Source organism: Octopus bimaculoides, chromosome 12, assembly GCF_046866305.1.
Source record: "Octopus bimaculoides isolate indiv1 chromosome 12, ASM4686630v1, whole genome shotgun sequence".
Lineage (NCBI taxonomy): Eukaryota > Metazoa > Mollusca > Cephalopoda > Octopoda > Octopodidae > Octopus > Octopus bimaculoides.
The window spans coordinates 56,909,384-56,931,162 of NC_142939.1; the positions used below are offsets into that span (position 1 = coordinate 56,909,384).

The following is a 21,779-nucleotide window of genomic DNA, read 5'->3' on the forward strand; positions in this document are numbered from 1 at the left end:
GCCCCTGAATTTTGCAGGCAGTTTAGCTTGTTACCAACCAGCACAGCACCAGATTGTTATCAAAATCACAAACTTGCTGTTCGTTGAAGTTAGCTATCAGTCATTTACTTCTCGAGGTCTAATGATTATACAGTGCATTAAATCCCTACTTACTAATCAATGTCCTTACCTACAAAGGCATCTAAACAGGTCCCCAATTTGGGATTAATTACTGAGCTACAGCTGTGATGAGATAGTTTTTGTTTTTTATCTTTAGTTATAATAGATTTAAATATTCCTTAATTTACTACATTAATGTTGGGTGTCTTGGTGGTCTCGTGGGTAGAGACATAATTATATAGCGACATTGAACATCCTGGGAAGGGTTCAAACCTACCCAGCGCCTGCATTAAGGGGTCTTATTAAAAAATTTTTTTTTTAAATATTTATATCTAGAGATGAAAATGTTTAATAAAACCACCCTGTAATTCATGGCAGAGATTAGAAACCTCTGCTTGTGTCTTGTTACTACTTTTAAACACCCTTACCTACTGGGCCACCAAAGCAACAAGATGTCTTATTAAATAACAAAAGACACTAGGTCAAGGCACCATGTAGTGGAATTGAACCTGGAATGACATGATTGAAAAGCAAACTCCTTAACCAAACAGCTGTACCCACAAAACAAAATACAAAGGAAAATGGAAAAAGGTTCGATTTTACACCTGTTTATTAGAAGAAAAAAATTACACAATCTAAGTAGAGATTGGTTTATTGAATATATATATTTTCCAGATGAGACAACTTTTTCTTCATGTAATGAATATGACCATTCCAAAAAGGACTGTCTTTACAATCACTGCGACAATGCCTGGAAATAAACAGAGATCCATTAATAAATAATAAAACAACAACTACAACTTGCTGCTGAAAACTGTACTTGAACCCTAGACTCCTGAGTAGAAGGCTGCATACACACACAGTTAACAGCTAAACACAATGATCAGTATCTAATGTCTGTGACTACGTTTAATTGCTAAATCAGTTCACTTTGAAGATGACCAAATGGATGAAGCGTGCGTATATGGATATATGCATGCATGCGATAATATACGCAGTTTTAGACGCGTTTTGTCACTACACAGTAATTTCCCTTTGTTTTTAACGGTCATTTTTCAATTGGCCGGATAACTGAAGAGATGTTGGTGTGGGCTCCCACCCTGGCATCTGAAACTCGGAGTTTTATCATGGCTACTGAATAAGTGTCACATATTTTAACAGATAAATTCCTCTATTTGCATAATATCGAGGTCTCTTTCTTTCTTTTGTTGTCCTTCCTGTCAAATATATATATATACATACACACACGCATACGGCCAGCCCAAGCTGGTAGTGCAATCAAGACACTTGCCCAGTAGTGGGACTGAACCCCAAACCACGTGTTTTACAAGCAAACTTCTTCCCCAAACAGTTAGCCTGCACTTTATCGAATATACTATTCTACTCTAGAAACTGGAGTTGTGTGTTAGCTGCTACATTAAAAAAAAAAACATCAAGTTTAAAAACAGAAGAAAAGCTGAAGTGAATAAGAAAATTATGATTGGAAGTGTAATTACCTGTCGGACAAACTCTGGCAGAACAAAACTAGCTCTATGGATATCACTGTTATAATATCGTAATCCAAGTTTTTTAACTTCTTCAGCACTGAATTCACGAACAGGTTCTTTTAAATTGCTTTCCTGTTTGAAAGAGAAAAGAGGAAACGGTTAATAAAAGATTTCATTATCATCATTTTAATGTCTGTCTATTTTTTTTTCATGCTTGCATGGGTCAAATGGAATTGGTTCTGACAGATTTTCTACTGCCAGATGCTTTTCCTGTCACTAACCCTCAACTGTTTCCAAGAAAGTGAAGGCACATGGCTTAATGGTTAGTGTATCTGGTTCATGATCATAAGGTTATGAGTTCAATTCCTGGCGACGTGTTGTGTCCTTGAGCAAGACACTCGATTTCACAATTTCTATTCAGCAACCAAAAATGAGTTGTACCTGTAATTCAAAGGGCCAGCCTTGTCACACTTGGTGGATCATGCTGAATCTCCCTGAGAACTACAATAAGGGTATGTGTGTCTGTAGAGCGCTCAGCCACTTACACATTAATTTCACAAGCAGGCTGTCCTGTTGATCAAATCAACTGGAATACTTGTAAGTGACAGAGTGGACATGTTTTCATGGAAGCCTAAAAATGAAGGAAACTGCTTGTACAACAGTAATACTCATTTACAACAACCATACACAAATATATGATATGTTTCTTCCCGTTTCTGTCAACCAAATCCACCCACAAGGCTTTGCTTGGCCACGGGCTACAGTAGAAGACACTTGCACAAAGAGCATTACAGTAGGACTGAACCCAGTACCATGTGATTGGGAAGCAAACTCCTATACCACACAAACACACATCCATCTATCATCATCATCATCATCATCATTTAACGTCCACTTTCCATGCTAGCATGGGTTGGACGATTTGACTGGGGCCTGGCGAACCAGGTGGCAGCACCAACCCCAATGTCTGATTATTGCAAGAGAATTAGTAGCACTACTTTGATTGCTTCTTTTAGCAGTTGGGAAGGTGGAATAGAAAATGCAAGGAACTAAAATGAAATAATTGCTTGACTAGAAAAATATTAGACATGGCTGCGTCAACCACATGATCCCAGGTTCAGTCCCACTGCGTGGCATCTTGGGCAAGTGTCTTCTACAATTGCCCAAGGTAGACCAAAGCTTTGTGAGTGGACTTGATAGACAGGAAACTGAAAGAAGCCCGTTGTGTGCTTGTGTGTGTGTGTGTTTTCCCCACCACCACCACCACTGCTTTGCACCCAGTGTTGGTTTGTTTACATCCCAGTAATTTAGTGATTCAGCAAAAGCGACAGATATAATAAGTACAAGACTTTAAGAGAAAAAAAAATATGGGGGTCGATTTGTTCAACTAAACCCTTCAAGGCAGTGCCCCAGCATGGCCACAGTGCAATGACTGAAACAAGTAAAAAAAAAAATTTAAAAAATAGGTGGTGCACCAGCATGACCGCAGCCACTTGGCTGAAACACATAAATAAATTCAGATATTTCAAAGCTACAATCATACTTACTGGATTTGTACTGCAAATGAGAAAACCAATCTGACCACTTGGATATGTAGGTATTGTTGTATAACAGTATTCTACAACAGGATAAATTTGGTGGCAGAAATTTTTCATTGATTTAATCAAGTCTAAGTGAAGCCACATTGATTCACCTGAGTTTAAAAGAAAATGAATTTAATTTGACGACAGTATTTGATGGCATATGATACACTTGCCCACCTGGCAAAAAAAGCATCTCAAAAAGAATCACCCAGGTCCAATATTACATGTTTTAACCCTTTAGCAGTCAGATTATTCTGTCTAATGTAATGCTTATTTATTCACATTGTCTTGAATTAATCATGCATTATCTTGTAGCTTTGAGATTTCATTAACCTTTTCGTTACCAACCCGGTTGAAACTGGCTCTGACTCTGAGTACAAATGTCTTGTTTTCTAAAGTTTTGGATTATAATTTTCCACCAAATCTTATTCACAATTTATGTTCCTAACACTAGCTTAATGATTACTAAGTTATTTTACTAAATTCTTTGTAATATTCAAAGTAATTGAAAGAAACACAGAGCATCTCAAAATAAATACAATAACGAAAGGGTTAAAGTGATTATTTTTAGAATGATAATGTGAGGGGCTGGATCATAGCTTTCGACATTTTGATATGCTTTAGTTTTAAATGTCCCCAGCTGCTCAGACAATACTAAAGTCTCTCACAGAATACAGAACCCTGGAGATGTTGCACTATGCAGGTGGGCTGAGGAAAACAACATGCAGCTAAATGCTGGAAAATTCTAAGCCCTGTGCGAAAGGCTGGATCTGGCTAGTTTGAACACAAAACAGGTAGAATATTTGGGTTGGATATGATCAGTTTAAATACTGAGGGGTTAACACACTAAAACCTTTCTCCTGAAATGCACAGCTGAACTTGGGGTATGTCTAATAAGCCCCCATGCCATCAAGCATGACATTTTATGTCATCAAGCATGATATATTTACCTTGGTTGCATATAATTCCATTTGGTTTGAGAGCATTCTTCATTAATTCATAATATGATTTCTCAAAGAGGGAAGATGCAGGACCTGAAAGAATACATAAGGGGAAAACAAACTTTTTAATCTTAACATATAAACAATGAAAATAACTTGTAGCAAGTATTTTCTTTCACATTTCAGCTTTTCAATTCTTTATAAAATACTGCAAAATATTTATCTGCATTGTATCCAGTGTTTTGTTATTATTATAGCAGTTGTTGTTATTGCTGTTGAGGCAGCAAGTTGGCAGAATCGTTAGCACGCCGGGCGAAATGCTTAGCAGTATTTTGTCTGCCACTACGTTCTGAGTTCAAATTCCGCCGAGGTCGACTTTGCCTTTCAGGGTCGATAAATTAAGTACCAGTTACACACTGGGGTCGATGTAATCAACTTAATCCCTTTGTTTGTCCCCTCTATGTTTAGCCCCCTGTGGGCAGTAAAGAAATAAGAAACGTTAGCACGCCGGGCGAAATGCTTAGCGGTATTTCATCCATCTTTATGTTCTGAGTTCAAATTCCACCAAGGTCGACTTTGCTTTTCATTCTTTTGGGGACAATGAAATAAGTATCAGTTACACATTGGGGTTGATGTAATCGACTAGCCCCCTACTCCAAAATTTCTGGCCTTGTGCCTAATGTAGAAAGGGTTATTATTGTTGTTGTTGTTATTAAGGCAGTGAGCTGACAGAATCATTAGCATAGCGACATTTTGTCCATCTTTATGTTCGGAGTTCAAATTCAGCCAAGATTGACCATGCCATTCATCCTTTCGAGGCCAATGTAATTCCCCTGAAATTGCTGGCCTTGTGCCAAAATTTGAAACCATTATTACCATTACTATTGTTCATCTGGAGGCGCAATGGACCAGTGGTTAGGGCAGCAGATTCGCGGTTTCGATTCCCAGACCGGGCGTTGTGTGCGTTCATTGAGCGAAAACACCTAAAGCTCCACGAGGCTCCGGCAGGGGATGGTGGCGAACCCTGCTGTACTCTTCCACCACAACTTTCTCTCACTCTTACTTCCTGTTTCTGTTGTGCCTGTAATTCAAAGGGTCAGCCTTGTCACACTGTGTCACGCTGAATATCCCCGAGAACTACGTTAAGGGTACACGTGTCTGTGGAGTGCTCAGCCACTTGCACGTTAATTTCACGAGCAGGCTGTTCCGTTGATTGGATCAACTGGAACCCTCGATGTTGTAAGCGACGGAGTGCCAACAACAACAATTGTTCCTCCACCGAACTCAACTTAACCTTTCCTCTTTGCAAGATCATTAAAAAAAAGACCCAACTGAACACTGGCGTCAATGTAATCCACTAGTCTCCCTCCTCCATAATTTCAGGTTTTGTGCTTATAGTAGAAAAGAAAGTTTAATATTACTGTTAAATAAACTTGAAGACAGGTGTTGCTTGTAGATAAGTAGGTCACAGACACATTTCAATCTACATTGTAACCTTCCCATAGTTGTAATGTGAGAAAGTCAGCTCGACAGAGCTCCTCTTTCAATAAGTTAGTTTTCTTAATGGAAACCATAGATATAAAGCCTGTAATAGTTGAGGGAAGTTAAGGTGGTGAGCTGGCAGAATCGTTAGCATGCCAGCTGAAATTCTTAGTGGTATTTTGTCTGTCTTTACATTCTGAGTTCAAATTCCACCAAGGTCGTCTATGCCTTTCGGGGTCGATAAATTAAGTACTAGTTGCATACTGGGGTCGATCTAATCGACTAGACCCCTCCCCAAAAATTTCGGGCCTTGTGCCTACAGTAGAAAAGAATATTTGAGGGAAGTTACAGTGGTGAGCTGACAGAATCGTTAGCACACGCCAGGCAAAATGCTTCACAGCATTTCACCCATACTCTCTTTTACTTGCTTCAGTCATTTGACTGCGGCCATGCTGGAGCACTGCATTTAGCCGAGCAAATCGACCCCAGGACTTATTCTTTGTAAGCCTAGTACTTATTCTATCGGTCTCTTTTGCCGAACCGCTAAGTTACGGGGACGTAAACACACCATCATCGGTTGTCAAGCGATGTTGGGGGGACAAACACAGACACACAAACATATACACATACATACATATATATATATATATATACGACAGGCTTCTTTCAGTTTCTGTCTATAGTAGAAGACACTTGCCCAAGGTGCCACGCAGTGGGACTGAACCTAGAACAATGTGGTTGGGAAGCAAGCTTCTTACCTCACAGCCACTCCTATGCCTATATGTGTATATATATATATATATATATATATGATGGGTTTCCATTTCTACCAACTGATTTCCCTCATTTGATATAGTGTGGATGTTTGTATGTGTGTGTGTGTGTGTGTGTGTGTGTACATACATATATATCAACATTACCATCGTTTAACATCCATCTTCCATACATGCAGGGGCAGGATGGTTGACAGGAGCCAGCCAGGTAGAAAAGTACTCTAGATTACTGTGTCTGTTTTGGCAGGGTTTTTACAGCTGGATGCCTTTCTTAACACCAACCACTCTGCAGAGTGGACTGAGTGCTTTTTATGTGGCACCAACACAGGTGAGGTCAGTTTTGGCATGGTTTTTACTGTTGGATGCCCTTCCAAATGCCAACCACTTCACAGTGTGAATTGGATGGTTTTTTATGTGTATGTACGTACACACACATACACATGCTTTGTAAAGTTTCCATCTATCAACTTATTCACAAGACATTGGTCAACCTGGGATTATAATAGAAGACACAACACATATCCAAGGTACTGCTGCACAGTGGGATTGAACCCAAGGTCACAAAGTTGTAATGCAAACTTCTTGACCACACAGCCATGCCTGCACCCCATCCAGACAAATATACACACACACACACACACACACTCATGCATACACACACACACACACACACTCATGCATACATGGGGTAAAGACCCCCTTCGGTCATGAATGACTATGGAATTGCTCTTGGAAAGTTCCCCTCTGAGGTACAAGTCTGGGCAAGGTTGTTTATGGAAGACCAGCAGTCACCCATGCACACCAGCCTCTCCTCTCCATGCCACCGATGTTACTGAAGAGAAAGGCAAAGGCCAATAGTTTGGCACCAGTGACATTGCAACTCATTTCTACAGCTGATTAAACGAGAGCACATGAAATAAAGTGTTTTGCTCAAGAACACAACACACAGCCCAGTCCAGGAATCGAACTCACTACCTCATGATTGTGAGCCCGGCACTCTAACCACTGAGCCATGTGCCTTTACAAGCATACAAATGCACACATACCAATGCAGCAAAACTGCCAGCAATAAGATAAATATGAAAGGAATACAAACCAATGGGATCGGAAGAGTCAGTGATGATGACATCAAATTCATTTTTATGATTCTCCATAAATTTAAACCCATCGCCATAATGAATCTTACACTTTGGACTAGAAAAGCCACAAGCTAGTTGTGGTAAATACTTCTGTGATAATTCAATTACTTTCTGTAGGGAAAGAAAGACAAAAGAAAAAACTGAGAGAGAGAGAGAGGGGGGGGAGAGAGAGAGAGAATGGAAGTAAGAATCAAAGAGTTAGAATAAAACAGAATCTAAGAGAAACAGAGAGAATTAGAAAGACACAAAGGAAGATGTTAATGAATTCATGCATACATATACACAAAGTGTTTGTGTGTGTGTCTGTCTGTCTGTGTGTATATACACACATGTATAGGCCCAGAGCGTACTGGGTGCTTTTACGTGACTGTAATGCATCACCAGCACGGGCGCCTTTTGTGTGTCACCAGTATGGGTGTGTCTTGAATGTCACTGATATGGGTGCCTCTAGCATATCACCTGCATAGATGCCTCATGTGTCACCAGCACAGGTGAGGTTTGCATGTCAAGAGACTTCTTTGTGCTTTTAACCCTTCAGTACAAAGGACGCCCCCCATGACAAGCTCATCTGGAAGGCAATAGCACCAGATCTTCACCCAGGTTGGTGTATGCAGAGAGACAGTCAGCTGAAGACATGGTTCACAACGGTCAAAGCAGATATGGAGCTCATTCTTGGCCCTCAAGACTTTGGCATTCATCGCTGGAACCAGGAATGGCTTTAACACGCTGCAGAATTGGCTGCTGACAGACATGCATAACTACTTTGGCCCATGACATGGTGAACTCAATAGGAACCAGCTTAACCCCGCCAAGGTGAATGCTGTTACATGACAAGACACACAGTACCTTAACCCTTTAGCATTCAGATTACTCTGTCAAGAGTAACACTTACTTATCTAAAATTGCTTTGGATTAACCATGCACCATCCTGTAACTTTGAGATTTCAATGATCATCATCATTTAACGTCCGCTTTCCATGCTAGCATGGGTTGGACGATTTGACTGAGGACTGGCAAGCCAGAAGGCTGCACCAGGCTCCAATCTGATTTGGCAGAGTTTCTACAGCTGGATGCCCTTCCTAACACCAACCACTCCGAGAGTGTAGTGGGTGCTTTTACGTGCCACCGGCACGAGGGCCAGTCACACGGCACGAGGGCCAGTCACACGGCACTGGCCCTCGTGCCAGTGGCACGTGATCATTTATTTTTAGAATGACATTGTAAGGTAGGTGGGAGAGGTCAGATATGGCTAGTTTGAACATAAAACAGATGGAATATTTGGGCCAGATATGGTAAGATTAAATTCTAAAGGGTTAAAGAGACATGTATGTACTTTACCTTATCGATCTCACAAAGATCCACAGTTTCAACATCAGGATGTTTCACAATTTCCCTCAGAACTCCTCCATCACCACCGCCAATCACTAACACCTGCAAAACAACAGCAACAAAGTATACTCTTTTACTTGTTTCAGTTATTTGACTGCGGCCATGCTGGAGCACCGCCTTTAGTCGAAGAAATTGACACCAGAACTTTTTCTTTGTAAGCATAGTACTTATTCTATCAATCTCTTTAGCCGAACCACTAAGTTACAGGGACGTAAACACACCACCATCGGTTGTCAAGCGATGTTGGGGAGACGAACACAGACACACAAACATACACACATGCATATATATATATATATATATATACACTACGGGCTTCTTTCAGTTTCTGTCTACCAAATTCACTCACAAGGCTTTGGTCGGCCTGAGGCTATAGTAGAAGACACTCTGCCCAAGGTGCCACGCAGTGGGACTATTTCACTTCATTGCATTATTAGTATATTAGTTTTACAGAGACAGGTACAAGTACTCAACGACGGTTACAATTTGCATGACATTGCTGGAGAAGTAAGTAGGAAGTTATACACAAGCTGCTAATGTGGGAACCAACTTACAGGGAACAGAGTAGAGGGAGAGGTGCTCAAATATTCATTGATCAAATCTCAGACAATACAAACCTCAGTAGGGACCAGTTGCCATAAGCAAAGGAGAATGATCAGAAATTGTGGAGAGACTTTATTTTATCAGGAATGTTCAACCATGGTTACAATGATTTGATTTGAAAGAGATAGCAAAATGGCCAAGTTGATAAAGTCCTCAGTGTGGAAACAAGGCCTGGAATATAAGGGCCTTAGAGCTAATTTAGCAAAAATCAAACTCCTAGTAAGTAGGAAAACAGACAAATCACAAGTCCCTTCTGGGAGATGGCCCTGCTCAATATGTAAGAAGGGTGTTGATAGAAACTCCATACATTATACCCAGTGCAAGCTTTGAACATGTAAGAGGTGTAGAGGTATCACAGGAAGGTTGATGGAGGATATAGTCTTTGTGTGTGGCAAATGTGCAGGTACAAGCACTAAAACTGCACAGACAATAGACTCCCTCGGGGGGGGGGGGTCATTAGCAGTAGTAGATAGCTTTTGTTACGTAGGAGACCAATTTAGTAGTGGTGGAGGAAGTTCTGAAAGTGTAGTTGCTAGAATAAGAACAGGCTGGGCAAAGTTCAGGGAGCTTCTACCTTTGTTAGTAACTAAGGGCGTCTCCTTCAGAGTGAAAGACAGACTGTATGATGCCTGTGTATGTACAGCTATGTTACACAGGTGTGGAACATGGGCTTTGACTACTGAGGACTTGCAAAGGCTTGAAAGAAATGAAGCTAGCATGCTCTGCTAGATGGCTAATGTCAGTGTGCATACACAACAGAGTGCATGTGATTTAAGAGGAAAACTGGGCATAAGAGGCATCAGATGTTGAGGTCATGTGACGTGTATGAATGAGAACAGCTGCATAAAGAGGTGCTGTGGAGGGTACCTTTGTGTTAGTCTCTCTACCACTTGACAACCAGTGTTGGTTTGTTTGCATCCAGCAATTTGTCAAAAGAGACCAATAGAGTAAGTTCTAAACTTAAAAAAAAAAAACTACTGGTGTTGCTTTTTAAGGTGGAGCCCCAGCATGGCCACAATCCAATAAAGGAAACAAAAGACGAAAGATAAAGAAGATACAGGAGAGAAAACAAAGAAAAAAAAAAAAAAAAAACAACAAATATCAGAATACCTTTTTTGGACAAGGATGACTATTGAGTGGTAAATTTGCAATCATTTCTTGATAAGCAAACTCATCTCTTTCGGTACATTGAATAACACCATCAAGAACAAGCACTGTTCCAAATGATTTACTGCAAAGATTGATATAATAAAATGACATTCTTTCATTGACATACAAAAAAAGAAAAGAGAATAAGCCATTAATATTACTTATTAAAACTAAATTTAGAAACAGAGATAAGAATAATTACATGCTACACACCCCATATCTTATATATAAGACAGGAAATCAAATAGTGAATAATAGCAGAAATAGAGAAGTAATGAGATAGAGAAATAATAGAAGGATAAAGGAAACTATATTGAATAACACTAAGTGGTATTATTAATGGAACCAAATACACACCCAAACAGAAAATTCAGACACTTATACAGCAGAAAACTGAACAATAAACATCAGAGTATTGAAAAAAATAAGTTAACTGATAAAACATTTATAAGTTAGTGGAGAAAAGGGAGTGACTTAATTCGCGCAAATGTTGTGTGAGGTTTGTTCATTCCTACATCCACTTTCCCATGATTAGATAAATTTATCATTTTATTTCTTTTCTTTTTTTTTTTTTTTAGACAAGCCTTTCCTGTCATTAACCTTTATCTGTTTTTTTCAAATAAGGGATCTCTTATTCACGTGTTTACAAAGGCACAAAGCCAGCAACCAATGACTGGCTTGGCAGTATCATCATAAACTGCTACAAAGGCAAACGAGGAATCAAATGACCAGACCAGGTTAAGAAGGTCAGAGAGAGAGAGAGAGAGAGAGAAAGAGAGAGAGAGAGATAGAGAGAGACATAACATAATTGATCGATAACAGAGTAGACCTAGATAAGCTGGAGGTTGGCTTCATGTCCAGAAGAGATCCCAAAGATGCAATCTTCCTTGTGAGGCAAGTGCTGGAGAAATATTTAGACAAGAGTAAACTACTATTCCTGGCATTCATTCACTTGAAGGCATTTGACAGGGTACCATATTCAGTAATTTGGTGGTCGCTAAGGAAACTAGGTATGGATGAATGGCTTGTCAGGGTTGTACAAACTATGTGCAAAGATGTAGTAAGAAAAGTGAAAGTCAACAATGATTTCAGTGATGAATTTAATGTGAGATTAAGAGTCTATCAAGTTTCGGTTCTCATCCCTAATCACAGCCCTACAAGCCATCACAGATGCGTTTAACCCTTTAGCATTTAAACTGGCTACATCCTGCCTAATATATGTTAGAACCAACCAGATCTGGCCCCTCATACTTATCCAGCTATGCCATTCTAAAAATATCCAATTATATCATTGAAATCCCAAAGCAACAAGGTAATGCATGATTAATCCAAAATAGTTTGAATAAATAAGCATTACGTTTGACAGAGTAATCTCAATGCTAAGGAGTTAAGATTAGCTGTGCACGGGAATATGCTGATGATCTAGTTTTCATAGCTGAATCTGTAGAGGAATTAGAGGATATGTTCCAAACATGGAAGCTAAACCTAGAACTGAGAGACCTCAAGATAAACTTAGCAAAGACTGCTGAGACCCCCTTCGGTCATGACTGACTATGGGATTGCACCTAGAAAGTCTGGAAAGGCAGCAGTTGCATCAGGCTCCAATCTTTTCTGGCAATGTTTCTACAGCTGAATGCCCTTCCTAACGCCAGCCGCTCCTAGAGAGTAGTGAGTGCTTTTCATGTGCCACCGACACAGGAGCCAGTCAGGTGAGCCTGGCATCGATCATGTTCGGATAGTGCATTTTATGTGTCACCAGCACGGGAGCCAGTCAGGGGGCACTGGCATCGGCCACGTTCAGATGATGCTTTTAACGCGCCACCAGCACAGGAGCCAGACAGGCGGCCCTGGCATCGATCATGTTCGGATAGTGCTTTTTACATGCCACCAGGACAGGAGCCAGTCCAGGGGGCACTGGCATCGGCCACGTTCAGATGATGCTTTTAACGCGCCACCGGCACAGGAGTCAGACAGGCGGCCCTGGCATCGGTCATGTTCGGATAGTGCGTTTTATGTGTCACCAGCACGGGAGCCAGTCAGGGGGCACTGACATCAGCCACATTCGGCTGGTGCTTTTTATGCGCCACCAGCATGGGAGCCAGTTAGGGGGTACTGGTATCGGCCACATATATATTATATAGCAATCATGTGTGTGCTCGTATGTACTCTTATCTTGGCATCATGTGATCGTTGTAAATGAGCATCACCGTCATTCAGACAAGTAATGCTGTTCGTTTCAATCCCTTCCAGTCGTCTATGAAAAACATGTCTGGCTATGGAAAATATTATCTTGCTTGGAAACAGGTGAGACTGGGCAACAAGAACAGATCCAGCCGTAGAAAACCTGCCCCAACAAATTTCCATCTGGCGCGAGCAGGCATGGAAAACTGGACATTAAATGATAATAGTGTAGCCATCCGGTTGCACCAGTCCTCAGTCAAATCGTCCAACCCATGCTAGCATGGAAAGCGGACGTTAAACGATGATGATGATGATGATGATTGAATAATGTAATTATTCCGCTTTCACATACATGTAAATATTAACATTCCTACACATATTGTAATTTATTTCGTGACACGTTTTATATTCAATTTATGGACCTTGTGGCAAATAAATGGAAGAATTATTACTTTTATAATTCATATTTGATCAGCAGAAATGGTAAAGCGCTGGAATGGAAACGTTGCGCTATTTAGTTACGTCCCTTTACATTCTAAATTCCAATTCCCTCCTAGATCGACTAACGCCGTTAACCCTTCTATAGTCGAGAGAATAAGTCCCAAACAAATATTACTGTCCTACCTGATGAACATTTTTCAATATTACAAATAAACATTTTATTAATGACCTTCAAATACATTTGTATTTTTCCAAACTAAGAGTAATAGTTGAAAGACTGACAGCTAGAAATGAATGAATAGTTGATCGACCGTTACTTATTATGTACACGTGTAAAGAAAACGGAATACATAAAATAGGATGGTCGATGTAGTTTAAAAAGTTCTGAGAAACGAATCTATATGGTTTCTTTGGTCCTCTGAAAGTTAAGCGTCAGACAAAATACTGACTACCACTACAAAATATATCTTTAAAATGGATTATCTAAGAGAAAATAATTTCCCCTAGAATATGTAGTAGAACAATAGACAGTTAGAATATGATCGACACAAAAGAAGAATTAAAATCCTGATTCCACAGGTTTTTCAAAAATCTTCAACTTCAACAGGAGTAAAGTGCCTGGTAAGCTTACTGGACTTCACAAATGAACTTTCTTCCAGCTGTTCTGGGTTCAAATCCTGCCGAGGTTAACTGCGTCTTTCGTTCTTCCGGGTTTAATAAAATTAAGTACCAGTTAATAATATCGACTAACCCTTCTCCCAAAAATTGCTGTTCTTGTGTCTAAATTAGAAACCATTATCATTATTAAAACATAGATATAAAAGAAAGAAAAGTAAGAATAATAGCAGTTTTTCGAATTAAAAAGCTATATATGAAATGTAACAGCCAGTCAATACCATTATTATTGATTAGATACATGATCAATCGAGTACGGAAAGACTCGATTAAGGCGTCTGAACATTTTATCAGACCTCTTCCATACAGAAATGAAAGGAGGACCCAAATGAGATATGATCTCAGAACGGCGGCGGGGGGTGGGTGAGAGAGAGAGAGAGAGAGAGACTCCATGCATTAAATCGATTACAACTAAATGGAGGAACATCATGGCAAAAAGAAAAAAAAACGAATATTTTAATATTTAATTATTCTTGTATCTAAAAACTAAAAAGAAAACAAAACCAAGATAGAAGGAATTTTTGAAAAAAAGAGCGGGGTACGCAACAGACACATTCCACCAACATTACATAATTAAATTTTGCCGAATTCACAACCGGGCTGTAGAAAGCATGATGTTTATATCAATAAATGGAATTATATTTAAGAGAGAAAAAAATAATAAAGGAAGAAACGAAGTAACTGTTTTCCAGTCATGGGACTGCACCGGATTGTCTTCTCCAAAAGTCCCCTAAAATATCAATATCGGTGAAACAAGAGCAAAGATAGAGGGTAAAGATTTTAACGAAGTAAGAACCGAAACACTTACCTCTTTAGAATCATGATGTCTTGGAAATCAGATTTTTCTTTGTGCAATACTTGTTCAATTTCCAAAGACATGCACTGACCAGGCCAGAGATCACTAACCTCACTAAACCAGCCGTCTTTTAATTTATTCATCGCTGTCTTTTGGTCAGTGAGAAGATTAATTGATCTGAGAATACGAGCCAAAAACAAACAGAAATGTTATATTAGGAGACAAGCAATAATAAAATAAATAGCAATTATATATTTAAAACGAATATGGGGAAAGAATAAAGATAATGTGGTATTTGAAAAGAAAAAGAAAAATCACATTTTTGTTATGGCTTGTTTTATGTGAAGGAAATGAGAGAAGATAAGAGAGAAAATGAACAGAATATAATTTAAATAAAGGGATATTAGATAAAGTATTTAATATCGAAAGTACCTGCTGGACTGTGGTTATCACAAAGCGTGATATTAAAACTTCGAGCGATCCTGTATTGGTGCGCATGCGCCTTGCAAGTCAATTAAGCGATGAGTGAGGGAAGAGACAAACGAATCTTTATGAATACTGATGCTGGTTCGTGTCCCGCAGATAGCCTTCGACCTTTTTTTCTTTCTGTTGTTGTTGTTGTTTTTCTTTTCCTGCTAAGTTTTTTATTTTTAACCCAATATATTACATGCTATTATTAGTAATTTATAGATAATTTATATCAAATCTTTCGATTAGTCAAATAGTGCAATTGTTATATTTTTTCATATGGTCTCGCCCGAAGAGGATAGTCGTACCGATCAAAATTACAGTGACGCTGAAAAGTATCAAATGATGGATAAGTAAGAAAAGACGGAAATAAGTGTTGTTAATGTGTATGTTTTTAAGAGATTTTATTCATAATTACTATAAAGAATAAAAAGTTTAGAATGGTACAACAATGCACTATAAAACAAAAAATGGACTATATACCTGTTGTAAATTGATTATCTATAGTCCGATGATATTTCGGAATTACAATTCCTTCTTCAGATCTTCTTAGCTGGAGTCTCTGCTATAAGTTTATACAACAGGTATATGGTTCATTTTTTTGTTTTATAGTGCATTGTTGTACCATTCTAAACTTTTTTATTCTTTACAAACAATACACAATGCTTCAAGCGAACTACAATACTCTCCTATAATTACTATAAATCGTCATAATTTATCAAAGTCCCTGGAAATAAACTTCAAATAATAATTATGTTTATTTTGGAGCAAAAATGGCACAACAGAACTTTTTCGTAGGGAAATTGTACGGAAAACGACTTCCAGGCCATATTCCAAAAGTGGCAGGAACGCTGGAACTGGTGTATTGCGGCGCAAGGTGACTGTTTCAAAGGAGGTGATGTTAAAACTTCTGTAAATAAGTTATCTTTTATTAAATATAACTATCCCGGGAACCTTTTGATATCACCTTGTAAATGCTAAATGGTTAAAGAGGCCATGACAAGATTTGAACTCAGACTGCAAAAAGCCGCCAGACATTTGACCTGATGCTCTTTAAGTTCTGCAAATCGATGACCCGGATTTGGCACTTTTTTTTTTTAATTTTTGATTGAATGAATGAAAAATCAAAATTGATCTTGTTGACCTTTGTGAGATTTGAACTCAGAGCACAGAGAATAAGGCTCAAATGACTCAGCCAATTTCCTGTCTTCATCTTAATCATTGTCACTATTTAAACATCTGCTTTTCCAAGCTTTGCATGGGTCAGACAGAGTTTACTGTGGCAGATTTTTCTACAGCCGGATGCCCTTCCTGACGCAAACCCTAACCTGTTTTCATGCAAGGTGATATATCCGAAAGACCAGACATATTTTTGCAGGACATTAGAAATGAATGGTGCTGTTTGAATAATGGTAACATTCATTAACAGTGACCATGCAATGCCAAGAATCTCCTAGCTTTGTTGCTTGTTGATATCTCTACTGCATTCTCCTTCATGAGATCAGTACATACAGTGGCAGACTGGCCAGGTTGCCCAATGGCAAGTGGGTCCCTTGGACATTAGAATCCACTTTTCATCGCAAGTTACAATACAGTCGAGAAATGGATCGGTATGGCCACCAAGATGAAACTATGAGCAAATTTCATATCTGGGCATTTTCTGATTTTCCTTCAAATCTAAAATGCTCGACAAATGATTTGTCGAGCTTTTGATCGCATGCAAATGGTTACAGGCAAATTTCTGGCTAACCTGAAGTTCTTTTGCCAGTTCTCGAGTGGTTTTACGTGGATCTTTCTCAATGATGGTCTTTAATTGACAGTCATCGATAACAGATGGGCATCCACTACACTCCCAATCTTCAAGGTTCAAGTCTCCACTGTGAAATCGTTTAAACCATGTTCAAGCTGACCACTCACTGGTCATTTCCTCACCAAACGTTTCGTTGAAATTGCAAGCAGTTTCAGCTGCTTTACGTCCTTTTTTGAAGTCGAATAACAAAATTGTTCAAATATTGCGCTTTGACAGTTTCATTTCAGATGATTGTAACAACTGGGGAAAAAAAAAATCAATGTTAATTTATTGATGCATCTGGGCAAGACTATGTCTGTATTATTAGACAATTGCAAAAAATTGTTTTAAAAAAATTCAAAACTCTGCAAAAATCCGGTACAAATTCTTCTTGGTTCAAAATGTTGCATACATTTTACTCAACCTGATATATAGGGTGGGGTAAAATAAGTAATTTCTGATTTCTTATTTTTTCCCTACTTGTTTGAAACTACTACATTGCAAGTATTGCATGATTTGTTCTGTTGTGTTATCTTTGAGAGTAAAAATTGATCGGCATAGCTGTTGAAGTTGAGAGAGTTTTGAGACACAATCAGGTGACAAGTACTTTGCTTTCAAGAAATTTACTTCTCAACTTTGAGGTTGCTAATAAAATATCTGGATAATTTTTTATGTTTAACAATTAATATTCTTTTCTCTGTTGGATTCCATGTCAATTTTTTCTCACTCTAATGTCTAATTTTCCATTCTCAAAAAAATGATGTGTAAGCTGGGGCAAAATGAGTAATGACTAATTTCAATAATGGCAGAGTTTGGGATCAGAACACTCACATGTTGGATTTTCTCTGTTTCAGAATTTGTCTCATGTGTGAACGCTACCAGTGTGACTTTTCAAGCCCACAAGTGACCCACACATTCTAGTACAGACGTTATGTACATAATTGCTCCCAACAACATGAGCCACTTGTTGGTCATCATGCACTTTCATGTGATGTTTCAATCCCTCAGCTGATAGGCAAACTTTGCCACTTTCATGCCATATTGTTATGCTGTGTATGGCACAACCCAAGTTAACTCTCTGTATATGACTTCTTTTCAGTTCTGCTCTGCTGAAGCAAACCCTCCTACATTCATTGTGTATCAACTTACTTTAGTCACCAACATTTCCTGGAGATATCATATCTACATCCTTACCAGTGTCCTGCTTAAACTTTACTTGATTTCCTCGAGCCATTTCAAAGTTCTCATTTCCATTATATACTGCTTTCCGCCATCTTGCCTGGTCAGTTACAGTACTTTCCCAATCCTTTTTAAAGATTTTAGATTTCTTCAACATTTATTGAGACAGAGGGACAGATGAAGCCATTCTCCAAGCAGCAAGAATAAGGCCCCTGCATGCAACTGTAACTAAACGACGAATGAGAATGGCTGGACATATTAAGACTGCCAGAGGAAAGGCTTCCCAAAACAGCCAAGGGCTGGATGCTGCTGGAAGGCAAGAGAAAAAGAGACTGGTCAAGGAAGACATGGCATAGTACCTTCAAAGAAGATCTACACAGGCTGAATATCACCTGGAAAGAAGCATACTGGTTCTATCTCTAAACCTCATCTTAGGTTTATGAGGTGGATGCTTTCCATTTCTCAGCTACTTCAGAGTCCTGCAATCCTCCATTCTCACTAAGTGATCCACCTATTGGAGTTTGTGCTGCAAAATGATTAACTCAGTACTTTCACAGCGACTTCTTTCAAAGACCTCAACATCACTCATATACACTTTCCAATACAAGCCCAAGATATGACATAGACATTACTGTTAGAAGCACTCCAGCTGTTTCAGGTGCTTTCAGTCAGGTACCCATATCTTGCAAACATAAAACATGGAGGATAACACATATAAATCTTCACTTTTGTATTGATAGAGGGCTTATGTGTTGGAGCATTGCCCTGATGAAACAAGACCCTCTTTTGCCAGTTTTTCTGGTTGATCAGCCTCCCTATTCCCTTGATTTGGCCCCCATCTGACCATCATCTGTTCCTCAACATGAAAAAACACTTAGCTGAAAAACCAGTATCACAGTGATGATGAAGTCATTTCAGCTGTTGATGACTTTTTTGACCAACAAGACGAAAGCTTCTTCACCAATGGGATCCAATGGGATGTAACACCAATGGAAGAAATGTGTGAACCACAAGGGAGACTATGTTGAAAAATAACCCCCATTTGGTTACATTTCATCAGAGTATTTTGATCAGCCTATGAACTTTTCAGCCTTGTAGAGATCATTATAATTGTTTTAATGTTTACTTTTCCATGCTTGCAAGTGTTAAATAAAATTTGTTGAAACAGATTTCTGCAGCTGGATACTGTTCCTGCTGCCAATCCACACTTGTTTCCAAGCAAAGTAATATTTCCAATTATTGCAGATATATTTTCTGCCTTCTGCGTATGCCCAAGACCGTCTGCCTTAGCAATTTGGCTGATTTAAGCAGTGAATTCCAAGGAGCCATATCATGCCCCAACTTCACACTGATTGGTCAATCACGGGAAACTGTGGTGGCTCACTTGTAATCCCTAATTGAATATCTTGTGGTTGAGGTTCAAATCCTTACAATGAGTGCTATTTAATCCTGTTTTTCTAATCCTTATTTAATGTCCGTTGCCCATGCTAGCATTGACTGTTCTTTTCAGAAGTGTAAGCTATGAATGTAATGAACCAATCTGGGAGTCAAATCCATAATTGGTCAATTGATTGATAAAATACTTTATAAAACTCAGCTGTCTAAAGACATACAAAAGTGAATGTAATTTTGATTCAGAAGGGAAATGTAAACTAGACTTTTGGAAATGTTAATCTGGTTTCTTCACAAGAGTCATTAATACATTCGTTAACCTTTGCATTATGTTCAGAAGCTTAATTTTTGTCTCAAAAGCATTATATAAACGAGAGATCGACCTTGGTCTTGCAGAGAACCACAAGCCACCAACATCAAGCTGTCATCAATTTTATTGGAAATATATAGCAAGAGACTAAAGCAAGTGTGGTAACTCTTGTTCTTGTCTATGAGGTTAATGTGTTCAGTTAGTTCAACATATACAGTTTCAGTAAGGAATAATAATTTTAAAGTAAATGTGTGTTGTTTAGCCTCTAAGTCAGACTTGATTTCACAGACCTGCGTGAGTGTGTTTGTGATGGTTATAAACATTGTTCTTTATTTCTAGTTTTCCATGCAAAACATGTCTGGTCATGGGGAAATATTAACTTGTTGGTATACAGTTGAGAGTTGGCAACAAGAAGGGCATCCCGTTGTTGAAAATTTGTCTCAAAACTCTGTTTGACCCATGCAAACATAGAAAAGTGATGTTAAAATGATGATGTATTAGTCTTAAGGATCAAACATTTTGCAGTTCATATCTTTTTTCATCAACACTGCTTTCTGCACTTGACAAAGATACTTCATTATTAATGGCTAAATTTACTAAACTGTCAATAGAAACTATGAGAAAATGTTACTGTTGCTGTTGTTTAGCCCTTGGTCCACTCTAACTAAGCAGGCCTATGATCAACAGCATTCCAGTCATGATCAGCCAGCCTTTTTCCTAAGTGCATGTAATCTACAACTACATTACCTAACTTTTATATATTCAGCTTTCATAAGGAATAATAATTTTAAATGAATATCTTAAGTTCGTTGCCAGTGCCGCTGGACTGGCTCCTGTGCAGGTGGCACGTAAAATACACCATTTCAAGCGTGGCCGTTGCCAGTACCGCCTGACTGGCTTTCGTGCCAGTGGCACATAAAAGCACCCACTACACTCTCGGAGTGGTTGGTGTTAGGAAGGGCATCCAGCTGTAGAAACTCTGCCAAATCAGATTGGAGCCTGGTGTAGCCATCTGGTTCACCAGTCCTCAGTCAAATCGTCCAACCCATGCTAGCATGTAAAGCGAACGTTAAACGATGATGATGATGATGATAATGATCTTGTTTAGCTTTGAAGTCTGACTTGATCCAGCAGTTAATTTCATTTTCCTTTCAAGGTCAATAAAATAAAGTACCATATGTGTGTGTGTTATCTCAGTTTTATTTTCTTCACTGCTGTGAGACCTTAATGATAGCCAATGTGGTGCTGCAGGATTTTCCGATGTAATCCAATCATGAAATATCATTCAATCAGTTCTACCAACCTTGTCCTGTTTCAACAACAAGTAGCATGGTTGATGTAATCAACTAACCACCTCTTCCTACAATTGCTTGTGCTGTACCAAACTCTGAAACAATATCAAGCTACTTTTTCAATCGACTTCAGCAGTAACTAGAGGCATCCATTTGCTGATATTATGTGATGTTACAAACTTTCTCAAATATTACATTGTGTGACAATTTTTGTTTTTGTCTTTGGTCAGTAAGTGTTATTTTCTATTTACTTCTATCTAGAAATCAAAAGAAATTACAATTCCCTTCATACTTTGCTCTTGTGAGCAACCTGGACATCACTGTTTTGAAAGGGACCTATTTTCCATTACATTTCAGACAGATTCAGCACTGAGTTGCTGAAGCAGAAATATTGTTATAGTAAATATTCTGCTCAATACCATAGATTTGCTTCACAGCTGCTTGACCTTGACCACTTGAGCATGTCCCTTAGTGGCTGACACTATGTGCATCTCTGATCATGAGCAGGAGTAGTGGGGGAACATCATAGCAATGTGTTAAGTGGGATTCTTTGGGGTTTGAATAAATGTAACAAAAGCAAAGTTTGAAGGAAATATTAGCCATTTTTCATA

General features: G+C 38.8%; 1 protein-coding gene across 1 annotated transcript; it reads right to left on the reverse strand.

The window, feature by feature from the left end:
• Positions 1-691: 691 nt before the first annotated feature.
• LOC106870124 (spermidine synthase) lies at positions 692-15,227 on the reverse strand. Its single transcript, XM_014916110.3, has 9 exons — positions 15,171-15,227; positions 14,751-14,915; positions 10,607-10,727; positions 8,843-8,935; positions 7,462-7,615; positions 4,120-4,203; positions 3,134-3,279; positions 1,596-1,718; positions 692-850 (listed from the first exon to the last, which is right to left on the reverse strand). The coding sequence occupies exons 2-9, from the start codon at positions 14,879-14,881 to the stop codon at positions 836-838; spliced, it is 867 nt and encodes a 288-aa protein (XP_014771596.1). The 5' UTR covers positions 14,882-14,915; positions 15,171-15,227; the 3' UTR covers positions 692-835.
• Between the last annotated feature and the right edge of the window lie 6,552 nt (positions 15,228-21,779).

Bases quoted from the DNA above. Each gene is read 5' to 3' on its own strand.
- LOC106870124 (XM_014916110.3), bottom strand. From the start codon at position 14,881: ATGAATAAATTAAAAGACGGCTGGTTTAGTGAGGTTAGTGATCTCTGG. The intron at 10,728-14,750 runs GTAAGTGTTTCG...CAATCTTTGCAG, and splicing joins GACATCATGATTCTAAAGAG to TAAATCATTTGGAACAGTGC. The intron at 8,936-10,606 runs GTATTCTGATAT...GTTGTTTTGCAG, and splicing joins GTCATCCTTGTCCAAAAAAG to GTGTTAGTGATTGGCGGTGG.